At 47.1% G+C, this 12155-nt stretch overlaps 1 protein-coding gene across 1 annotated transcript in view; it reads right to left on the reverse strand.

The window, feature by feature from the left end:
• Window positions 1-12155, reverse strand: part of ephb1 (EPH receptor B1) — a 121157-nt gene that overhangs the window by 36507 nt on the left and 72495 nt on the right. The window contains exon 5 of the mRNA XM_084706933.1: window positions 5529-5864. Coding sequence (XP_084563059.1) covers window positions 5529-5864 — 336 coding nt within the window. The remainder of the gene's footprint in view (window positions 1-5528; window positions 5865-12155) is intronic.

A 12155-nucleotide genomic window follows, 5' to 3' on the forward strand; every position in this document is an offset into this window, starting at 1 on the left:
GCTCATAACATCGTCATATTGTAAATGTGCCGCATATACAGCACATTACAGCCAGCGAGACGTCAAACCTATTTTCAGCCTTACATCTTCACACAAGATGCATAGACATATTCAAATGACTATCTTAACCTTTGCAACTTAACCCAGTGCCGTAAGCTAATACCGTGCATAATCAGTCCCATGACAACTCCTTGCAGCTGCAAATCAACTGAAGAAACTTGAATAGTAGTCCGCCTATTCTCTCTCTAACTCCATGAAGGTGATCTTCGTGGGCTTAGTCCGGTACTTTGCGCAAGATTCCACATTCCACAGTGCTTTCATCCGTCTAACCCTGGCAAAAAAAAAGAAAAAAAAGTGTTCCAACGCTTCCCACTGCTAAATGATTGGCTGGAATGTTAAGGTAATGGGTCATCTGACCTTCTGCTAGAGGCTTATTCCTCCACATAGTAAGGCAGACACGGGGTGTGGTGGGGGGGCAAACACACGGACACAAACAGCCTGTGGCCAAACTCTCCAACAGTCTAGCTGTAGTTGTCTCATGGACGCTGGGCCTGCGCGGCGCTGGAGCGTCTCCTTCTAACCGGGGACTGTGTGAGGCGCAGATGAGAGGCTAACAAGCAACAGCTCCACTCTCTGTGACAGTCCCAGATGTGGTGGCTAAACCCCAGCTCTCCCATTAGAGGAGCATGCAGTACGCAGAGGAGAGGGGAGTCTGTATGGTAATGCCCCTCCTGGAGACAGCACAGTACATGGGTTTCAATTAAACCCGCACTCTGTACGGTTTTCTGAAAGTAGGGAAGGACTGACACACACCTCCTACACACGCATAAACACACCAACACATAATAACTGCCCACAACCAAGAGAAATACATATACTACATTCATATGAGCAGTTATCCTAGAAACCATGCATTTCAACCATCGGTTTTAATAGATCAAAAAGGTCAGGAACTTTGCACCTATGGAGTATGTGAGCCTTGCTTGTTATATGGCCTCTGTCTGCCATACTCTAGGACACCATCATACATTTATGGGAACACACACAAAATGAAACCGAGTGGCGCCCTAGGAACAGCCTTGAGAGCATTTGGAAATGATGAAACCTCTGGACACCCTCTCTCTTCCACTTTCTTAGTATCTAATAGTCACAAAGCACTGGAAGGCCTGGGAAACAAGCATTCATCAAAGAAACAAAATGCCTCCGAACCATAAACGAGAGAAACACCTTGTCTGTGTATCCAAACTGTTTTGTGAACAACACTTCCGTTAAGTGTCTTTTTCTTCCAACCTCGGGGGTACAAATCTTTTTGTTGAGTTTAGATGTTTGGAGGGTGATGAACTGGGCCTGCATGTCCTCCTGCCATCTCGCCTTGTTTTGGTGAACAGCTTCTACCTGCCCCTGAAAGGCCTGATGAAAAGGTGCTCGTATATCAGAGAAAGGTGCTCTATAAACACAGCTGCTAACTGGTGAAAGGGGAGCAGTTCATACAGAAGCGAAGGCATGTCGTTGGCACAGTATCAAGGTCATCAAGTCAGTGTCAGTTTTGACCCTTCGGGCCCTAGTATAGGAAGGGAGGGAGGGAGGGGTTTGGTGCTAGTCCTCAAGCATCTCTGCTACCCAGCTAACCCTTCTAGCCATATTTGCTACAGTAGCAAGACGTTGCTACAGTACCAGTACCTCCTCTGCCACAATGTAAAACAGCTAGCCATGTTTACTACTAGGTGAGCTAAGCTACTGCCACTGCAACAAACCCAACTGAAAACTGAGGGGAGAGGGAAGCAGCATGAGCCTGCGGTGAGGGAAAACGGCATCGCAGTGCGAGCTTTATTCAACTGTGCATGCAAGTTAAGTGTCCAATATGGTCCGGCAATTTCTATTCAGGAAATATAGTTACGTAAGACGACATTTTCTTACCCTTCTGTGAGCTTTAATGACTCCCTTGTGCATTAACCTATACTAATGGACGTTTAGCATTTAACACTGCCCTCAGGGCTACACACAGTGTCTATTCCCGGTGAATACGATCCTAATGTTCCTGAAAGATACACAAAATGGACACTTTTCACTTGCAATCAGAGATAAATATGACTGGGCCAGCCGAGGAGTGAGGGAGTGCAGAAAAGACAGTAAATAACCGAGAGTATATGTGTGTTTTGTGCATCCATGTGTGTGTGTGTCCGAGTGTATGAGTGTGTGTCCCAGGCCTTGAATGAACTCCTAAATCACAGTATTGATCAGATGTTCCTCTCAGACACACGTAGGGATCTAGGGCAGTTTAATGGCCTCTTCAGTGATCCCCACTGTATCCTCTTGGCTCCGTCCCCTCCCTTTCCTCTCTATCTCGTCCTCCCTCTTTTCTTTGAACCCTTTGCTCTGTGTCTCTTCAGTTGTCTCTCGACTCCGCACCCCTAGACCCTCCCACGGTTTTCTTTAGACAACATCACCCAAAGCTTGAACACTATCCGGATGTTTTATCCAATGCATTGCAGGAGAGCAAAACCAACCATCTGCAGTCAAAGTTTGAAGAGAAGTCTTCGAGCACAACATATTCATACACTTTCTCCAAACCTGGCATACCTAGAAATGACATTCCTCAAATGTCTGCATGTCGTATCTCTTTCATAATCTCTATCGTTCTCGACAAATTTTCTCTATCCACGCCATTTCCCAGAATCCCTCAGACGGATCCAGCCGTGTCGGTCTGCTCTGTAACCCTCCTGTCAGAACCAGGACTACCGCAATTACCTGACCACAATGGACCACAAAGGCCGGGTGGCGGACCAGATTACTGGTCGGACACCTCATTACCCGGAGAAGACGCTGACAATGGGAAGCAAGGCTTGGTTCCCTCTGCCTATCTGTCAAGTGTGCTATTTAGCCTGTCAAACAGAGACAGTCAGAGCCATTAGGCCGCCTTGATAATCAGACCTATTTACTCCCTCATTTTCTTCTCCTTCACTGTCAACGGTTGCCTCACAAGTCACTCACGCCCTCCATTTCATCCTTCCTTGTTTCCTGTCTCTCCGCAGCACAATGAATCCTATTTGGTCCTGCTAGTCAGAGAAGGCTATAGTGTTTCAATAGCAAATATATGTTTCCTGGAGAGTGGACACTGTTCAAAAGCCCTTTAACTGACAAACACATGGAGGTTGGCATGTTGGTCTGGAGAAGGTTTTTATGTCTCACTTCACTTCTATGATGGGTAGATAGTTAAAATATGCAAATTACACTTTTCTGTGTGTGAAGCGTAACAACATAGCAGTCACTACGCAACAATAGTGTTGTTAGTATAGGGATTGTTATTTAGTCAGGTGGTAGTTAATGTTACCTCAATAAAAAGAGTTAGCTAATTCTTTTGAGATAGAATTGTGCATAGTAAACTGAAGAGGAACATTTCGAATGACCTGGCAAACTATAAAACCACCAGCTTTCCAGAACATTACAGGGAACATCCCAAACCAGGTCGACACTCAAAACCCCACCAATGTCACTCTGACACAGTGAACAATAGTGGACAACCTCTTGAATGTCCTGCTCTGTTCTGAACTGCACTACTCCTCTGCACTCCTTGCTTCCTATTAGGCCCAAGAGACCCAGGCTGAGAGTCCCCAGGTCTGGCTCATACCAGGAAACTGAGATGCTACGAAATGGGCCTCATTTAAATGTTACACTTGGTCAATACTCGGCTTGGGTCCCTTGATAAGTGCCTGTATGTACATGTCGAAGGGTGCAAGAGAGCATGAAAAACACTGTGAAGAAGAAGGTCCTGGCAGGCTGTGGATCCCCAACCTGTCATTTCCACTGGCTGACTTCACATTCCATTGCAGGGAGAACGAGAGAGAGAAAGAGGAGGGGGGGGGGGGGTAGGCAGAGAAAGGAAGAGGAAGTAGGAGGAAGCAAGTGAAACTGAGAGAGGGAGGGTAGAAAAGAGACACAAAGAACGAGGAAGAGCATGTTTGCATCGAGGAGAGGAAGAGGAGGCAGCAAAAAAAATAGATTCCTCAACGAGATCACGAGAGTGATGAGGAGGGAGGAGTGAGCCGCGGCGAGGCAGCTCTCTGATTCAGCCCCTTGTCCTCCTCATCTCCGTCCGGAGTCCTCCGTACAGGAGGAGGGTTCTCAGCAGCCACTGTGTAGAGACACAACCTTCCTCTCTGTCCCAGGGCCTGCTCAGTAATAGCCACATCAGCAGAGCCAAGACAATCTGCTCGCTGGACAAGCAGATCTGCTACAGCCTCCAGCTTTTCTCTCTAGGTGGGCTTGTCCCATGACAGGAACAGGATTAACTAAGACGCGTCAGGGTTTTCTGTAGAATAATGGTGCATTAAAGAGTGTCAGAGTTTTGGTCTGCAGAGTTATACACCTCAAAGAGGCAGCTTTCATGGGTACAATGCCTGCCATGGGGAGAAACGTCAATGCATTTCTGGTTGCGTCTTTCTCTAAAACCGTCAATGGACAGTAAACTACAGCAAAAACAACAAAGATTTACGAGAGTGTGCAGACACAAGATGCACACAAACACAACTGTATTCTTTAAAGGCCATGTTGGCATGTTTGCACAGAACATTTTGATTTCATCATAAGTGAAAAAGGCAAATACTTCTGCAATGGTTTCTCAGTGAGCGGAACGAAACATGCAAACCAGCAAGTTTTTTTTCTTCCATTTTTTTTCAGACAAGGTTTTTGATGTGTAAATAAAGTGGGGGAACTACAAAGGGCCAGATAAGTAGAGCAGCATATTCGTTTGCTCTGGTCTCACCACACACCCTAACATGCCATGTCTGGGGTCTCAGATTGAAGTCCTCTGCCCATGTTTTCAAGCGGGGAGAATCCCCCCGAATGCTCAATTATCCACAAGCTTTACCCCCCAGCTTTGACTTGGGAAAACAGGACAAGAAAAGAAGGGGCCAGGGCTTTTACAGCACCGTCAAAGTTCTTGCCTGCTGCGGAAGCCATTTAGCATGAGGGTATTCTGCACGTGGGCTTCTTCACTGCCCCATGGATCAATCCCACAGAGGAGGCAAATTTAACAAACTGTTACGATTCCGATTTTGAAGGAAATCACTTCATGATCATCATCGTGATGCGTTTATCATCGACGTTATGCAAAAACACATTCAATGTGATGACACACAGCGGAGCTGAAGGTGTGTTAACTGCTCGATATGTGGGCATGGATTTCCTCTGCAAGAGCTTAACACGAATGAAAGCTTAGCTGTACAGCTTTACCAGAAGATTACCAAAATTATTACATTTTCTCTGTTGGAAACAAGGAAACATACTGTATACAGCCAGTAGTTAATAGATGCGTTATTTTGTCTTGTGGCATATAAATGAACGGTAAAGGCCAGGATGTTGCTGTAAACTTGGGAAGCAATATATTTTTTTCTCAGTAAATTTTGGTACATTTGATCAATCCATTTTTTCTCGCACCCCGCTCCTCATCAGGAACGTGTTCCAACCCCAAACCCACGGGTTTGCACACACACACACACACACCCCCACACCCACACAGCTCCTCTTACCAGCCTGGTTGGTGGTGATGTCTATGGAGACATGCTGGGCAGGGTACGGGCTCCTGTTGCTGACGCCGTTGACCGCCTGGATCTCGAAGCTGTACAGCGTGTGAGCCCAGAGGTTACTGATAAACACCCGCGTCTCCGTCAGGCCCAGCTGACGCGGGACAAAGTCCACGTTGTCGTCGCAGTGCGAGCAGGAGCGCCGGTCGGCGCGACACTTCTTGCACACGATGTTGTAGACCACGTCGTCCCGGCCGCCCGTCTCCCGCGGCGAGTGCCACTCCAGGATGACCGAGGTCTCGTTGACGATGGAGATGACATTTCTGGGGCCGGAAGGGACACCTAGGGGACACGCACACACGTAAATGAGTCTTTCATCCTGCTGATGTGATGCTAATACATGATTAGATGACTTCAGTTCTAAGAATCCCTACTTCCTGAGTGCAAAATGATGGGGTTTTATTAGCATATAAAGTGTCTGTATCTGTGCCCCATAAATAAACATGCACACAGATACTCTTTAAGCAATGACAACACTTTCATACTCACAGTACAAATTGCACACAAACAGACCATTCATCTGAGGTCTGATCTAAAGCTCTGGGTGTATCTTTTGCAATGCATGTAATCCCTCCGATTTTGTTTATGAAAAATTATAACACGTTTTACACACCGAAAACCCACCGAAAAATGCATACTTTGGTTCTTTGTGTCATTTTTCATACCTACCTTCCCTACCGTCAAGACAGCTCAGCTAGGGACTGAAGCTTTCCTCCGGCTATGATCTCCTGTCAGCTTATCCCTCTGACATCTAACCTTATTACACTGGGTAGGACAGCAGATCTGGGACCAGAATCTGTTATGCCGGAGTACACTGAGTGTCGAGGCAGGAAGACAATCTACACTGACACGCTATCTATAAAAATGCCATGTTTATGAAGATGCTTCTTTGTTGTTTGAATACATATGTTAACACTCCCCAACGTTTTCATTGGAGAGCTAGCATTGTATCTGATTGATATTGCACGTGTTCTACAGTTGATGGAAAGATACTGTCATCAAGGGGGAGGAACAAAACATCATATGGACTCCAACCATCTCTTTTTCCAAAATGTTGTTCCACATCACAACGATGGAAATGGCGGAGACGACCTTAACAGTCCTTTCCTTTCCCGTCTTTGCTCCTCAGACCTGACCTTCTGCTTTTCATTCCCACTGCTCCCCAGAGACAGTAAAAGGTAGCACAACACTGGGAAAACCGGTCTTCTCATATTCTGTGTCAGCCCAAGTTGAAGCAGCTGTTTCGCATGAGAACAGTACTTAGTGGAAATGGAGAGCGATGGAGGTTGCTCTCATAGAGCACTGGGACAGAGCCTCGGAGTGTCCTATCACAGTCGGGAGAGGGCAGGCAGTGACTTCTGTCAACACACACACAATTAATCATTGTTGCTGCAAAGCCACGTGGGATAGCTCTGAGGGCGCTGGGACAAAGCACCGGAACACGCAGGGGTGACGGAATAGCAGTGTTACCGCGGCGACCTTAGTGTGGCTCAGCACCATGGTGATGGAGGATCGGCGACAGGAAGGGTACGACCTCCATATTGTGATTATTATGGTCTGGCTGTGAGGACGAGACGCTCCAGATACATGGTCATTTAGCAAAACTGCTATGGCTAACACACGTGTGTGGGTGAGCGGGTGTCAAGGCTGAGGATAGGACATACACAGCAGACTCCCACACGTCCTTATGGACACTTCACAGACAGGAGGGTGCTGCACACCTCGGGCATGTGGAGGCAACTGCCCCACAGCGGGACAATTCACACACAACAACACCCAAGCAGAACAAGACAAAGCTGGACTGGGACTATGACCTCAAGGGGAACCTGATACTCCTGTCTGTGCTGCTCATCTGTGCCACATCCCAGGTTCCCCAAGACGCTCTCGTAACAGTGGATATTCACAGTGTCAAATCCAGACTTCAGGTTTTGCCAGTAAAATCATTCCACACGGTACCAAGAAAACCACTCTCCACACTGCGTCACGCAAGTAGTAATAAAAACGGCTCCAAGGATGTTATACTTACAAAGGCTTGTACAAGACCAGGCATGATCGCATTCGCACTGTGACTTGGGTGCCCTTGCAACTCGAAAAGATCTGCCAATTGACACAACAATGGTGTGGGTTCCGAGTTCCTTAAACAAACCTGACACCTTTTTCTATTGGACAAAGGTCGAGTAGACGTGCAGGTGCTAGAAGTAGACTGTCCTTAAGACGTATACATGGTCAAGGCATTCAAAACAAAAAGAGGACCAGTCACTAGCGACATGCGTTTGGGACCAAGGGTACAGATGCAGGCTCTGTGGTGCTTTGGTGCTTGCTATTCAGCAGCACCGGGGGCCATGTAGACACGTTGGCTGTGAGGGGTCTGCAGATTGCTGGCATGCCCAAAAGAAGAGCGAGACAGCTGGCTAAATATTGTTCCATTTCGGTTGTCACAGGCATCTTGGCAGTGTGGAGGAGACAATATCTGTACTCTAAACATGTCAGTACCATTTGTGGAATCTCTGAGAATATTTGAATATTTTGTTTGTGTGTATATAAATGTCTGTATATATATATATATATATATATATATATATATATATATATATATATATATATATTTATATGTGTGTGTGTGTGCGTTTGTGCGTGTGTGCAGGAGATAAGATGAGGTATAATAGAGTAAATATAGACAGTTGGTTTTGAGTGTTTGAGTAGAGTAGAAGTAGGGCAGACTTTCTGTCAGCCTGTCTCCCTCTCTCTCTCTCTCTCTCTCTCTCTCTCTCTCTCTCTCTCTCTCTCTCTCTCTCTCTCTCTCTCTCTCTCTCTCTCTCTCTCCCTCTCTCTCCCTCTCTCTCCCTCTCTCTCCCTCTTCTCTCTCTCTCTCTCTCCCTCTCTCTCCCTCTCTCTCCCTCTCTCTCCCTCTCTCTCCCTCTCTCTCTCCCTCTCTCTCTCTCTCTCTCTCTCTCTCTCTCTCTCTCTCTCTCTCTCTCTCTTTCCCCTGGGTCTCTCACAGTACATGGTGAGAACATAGTATGATCTATGGTAGTTAGACACACCTGATCAAACTCTGCTCTGAAGTGTGATATATTGATATAGGTGACATGATATATGGCAGTTCTCATCTGCATAAAGTGAGTGTGTGCAAGCTCAGGGCAAAAACGCATGTGACATGCTTTTACACACGCATCAGACCATATGTGTAAGTGGGTCTGTGATAAGTGTCTCTGGCAATTTCAATGTCTACAACGCCGCCACCAAAAACCAACAATAAATGTTCAAGTGAGGCGAGCTCCCTATCTGCATCCTGCCACCTCTCCTTAAAAGCCTTGCACTCGATTCCTCCTCTGAAATGGAGGCTGGAGAAATCCAATGTGACTGCCACTTAACCGGTGATTTGCAAGCTATTACGACTGCCCTTGGCTGTTTTAATTTGCCATAGGATTTAATTTGTCGGGAGCATTACTTACAGCTCCTCGGCTGGCATTCATTTAGCCGCGCCGCCCGTCCTTGATTGTGCCCACATGCTGCCTGCCTCAATTAAAACCCGACGTCTCCAGCCTCAGACAACCTTGTACACAACTTGGAGCAGAAGCAGAAGTTTGGAGTCGATATGTCAGATTAGGGGCGTTACACAGTGCCCGGTGAAGGGGGAGGATCATAAGAACAACCGTAAGCAATCTGTGACAACATCCCGTCCACCGCCACACCTTTGCAACCAAGAGCCGATATCTCCCAATTCAATCCAGAACAACTACGAATGTGGTTCTTTGTAAGTTTTACTTTACAATGAAACATACATACAAAGCCTATGACCTCTATCCACCAACTGTGGTACTGGCATGAGGCCGTGTGTCCAGGTATTGAGCAGTCGGGAGCGGTGGTGCAGGTGGAGTACAGATCAATAGGCTCACATTATCACTGTCATGACACGGGCATACTTTCTGGCAGTGCAATTTCTTCCTTGGCTCGTTGCAGTGACGATACCAAGCAGGCCTTGAGAGCCCACTCTTACATGGCTGGAGGCATGGGTCACAGTGTGGGGCGCTTGGGGGAGATAGACCTTGCTTTATTCCACTGAGAAATTCCAAGGTGCAATATGTGTGTGAGTGTGTATGTTTGTGTGTCACAACTTCAGTGGGGTGGCTTCAGCTCAGCATTGGGTAGTCATTTATTCGCTCATGCAGTAAGGTGTGTGACACAGAGTGTTACTTAGCTTTTGAGTGTGTGTGTGTGTGTGTGTGTGTGTGTGTGTGTGTGCATCTCTTTATAGTGAAAAGAGCAGACAGAGTATTAAACCCAACCAGACAATAACACTGGCTTAGCTCTGCAAGACTCAGTTTACTGTGTTACTGCACAAGGAAAAATCCAGTACTACTGTATTACTGCACTGAGGTAAATATCCAGTACTACTGTGTTACTGCACAAGGAAACATCCAGTACTACTGTGTTACTACACAAGGAAACATCCAGTACTACTGTGTTACTACACAAGGAAACATCCAGTACTACTGTGTTACTGCACAAGGAAACATCCAGTACTACTGTGTTACTACACAAGGAAACATCCAGTACTACTGTGTTACTACACAAGGAAACATCCAGTACTACTGTGTTACTACACAAGGAAACATCCAGTACTACTGTGTTACTACACAAGGAAACATCCAGTACTACTGTGTTACTACACAAGGAAACATCCAGTACTACTGTGTTACTACACAAGGAAACATCCAGTACTACTGTGTTACTGCACTGGGGTAAATACCCAATACCACTTTTACTGCACTGAGGTAAATAGCCAAAACTACTGTGCTACAACGGAGAAGTGATGGTTCAATGGTGGTTGAGGGGAAAGTAAAGCCTGCCTATCCTCCTAGACGAGGTTTGGATTTGTGGCTCTTAACTGACTCTCACTCGGATCAAGGGAGAGAGAGACACAATTATGACTTCTGAGATCCAGGAACAGTTTCTATCTTTCTCTCTGCTGGGGATGACCAAATTCACAATTCTTTGTATTGCTATCTGTCCAACCAACACTTGACTGTAAAGAACATACTGTGCTTTACAAGCTCTCTGGTGTGCTTGCTTAGCCTGTAGCACCAATGTGTACAACACTTCTCTCCCTCTCCTCATTTCCAGACTGTTGCAGAGGGCTTGTTGGTACATTACATATAGATCCCTCTGTGCTCTGTGTCATACCACCCACCCAAGTCATGGATTTAGACCTACATACAGCTCTTCATCTGTATTTCTCTCTATTTCTCACTCACTCCTTATTTCCCTTTCCCTATCTCTCTCTCTCTTCCCCTCTCTTTTCTGTACCTTATTTCCACCGCACAGCAGGCCTCCCTGCTTTTCTCCTCCACTCCTCTACATCTCCTCGCTCCCCGATGGACTAATCAGCAACAGTTTCACCGCCCAACTACCACCAATTACCGCCAGGCTGTCAGTCTCTCTCCCCCCCTTGCGGGCAGAGCGTAGGCCCCGCCGGCCCAGCAGGCAGACTGCCCAGCCCAAGGGAGGCCGGCCCTGCGTCAGCTTGGCAGGCAGGGAGGATGAGGCTGCTGGGGCCGGGGGGTGGAGAGGGGAGAACGCTACTACGCAGAGCCCATCTCAGAGGCCCCGCTGCTGGGTAGCAGGGGAGAGAGGAGCGGGCACCTTGCTGGGAGACAGAGGGTTTGGCGCACCCCCACTACTACCCCCTCTAGTTCTGAGAAGGGGGAAAGGGGAAAAAATAGGAAATTTGTTTGAAGAGGAGATGCTGCTCAGTGGGTTCCCCAGGGAGGGGGGAATGCATGGAGCATAGGACCCCCACTGACATAGCAAGGCACTGGCAATACATCAGCAGGCTAATCAGAGAGAGATGGAGCCTATTGAGGAGAGTTGGTGCTAGTGATGCTAACACTGGTAACACTGCATCTGCCAACACTGGTGAGGTAACATTGCTAATGCTAACACTACCTCTGCTACCTCTCAACAACGCTAATTCTACAGTTGGCAGCAATGCTAAAGCTACTTCAGCCACAACATAACTGTGTGGTTATGCATTTCTACAAGTAACTGCGCTCACTGCAACTGACAAAGCTAACATTAATGCTACAGCTACCGCTAATATAATACCACCAGCTAATGATGCTAATGCGGCTAATGATTCCTGAAGACCACTAGCACCGCTCCCGCAGTTGCCGCTGCTGTGAGGATGAGCAGTGATGCATGGCCCCTACAGGGGTGCTCTCTGTGGTCTCCTGCTGACACGGGGAGAACTAAACCACTGTGGCATGAAGCTGACTCTGCTGCTACTGCAGCTACATTCAGATACAGCAGTCCATTCTACAAAGAGAGGCAACGTTGTCGTGGAGAGAAAAGACGAGGAGAGACACATTGTGAAAAGAAGGAAAGCAAGGTTATTTGATTCTTTCCGGGGTTTTTTTTTTTTTTTTTTTTTTGGGGGGGGGGGGGCGGGACAGGAGAATTACTCTAGGGAAAGGGTGTGGAGACTAGCGATGGATTGAGGTGTAGAGGCGGTGTAGAGTGTCGATGCGGAGGAAGCTTCACGGTGTAGCGTCGCAGAGCGTCATCGCTGAA

This window comes from Hypomesus nipponensis, chromosome 10 (assembly GCF_054491055.1).
Source record: "Hypomesus nipponensis isolate SF chromosome 10, ASM5449105v1, whole genome shotgun sequence".
Classification (NCBI taxonomy): Eukaryota; Metazoa; Chordata; class Actinopteri; order Osmeriformes; family Osmeridae; genus Hypomesus; species Hypomesus nipponensis.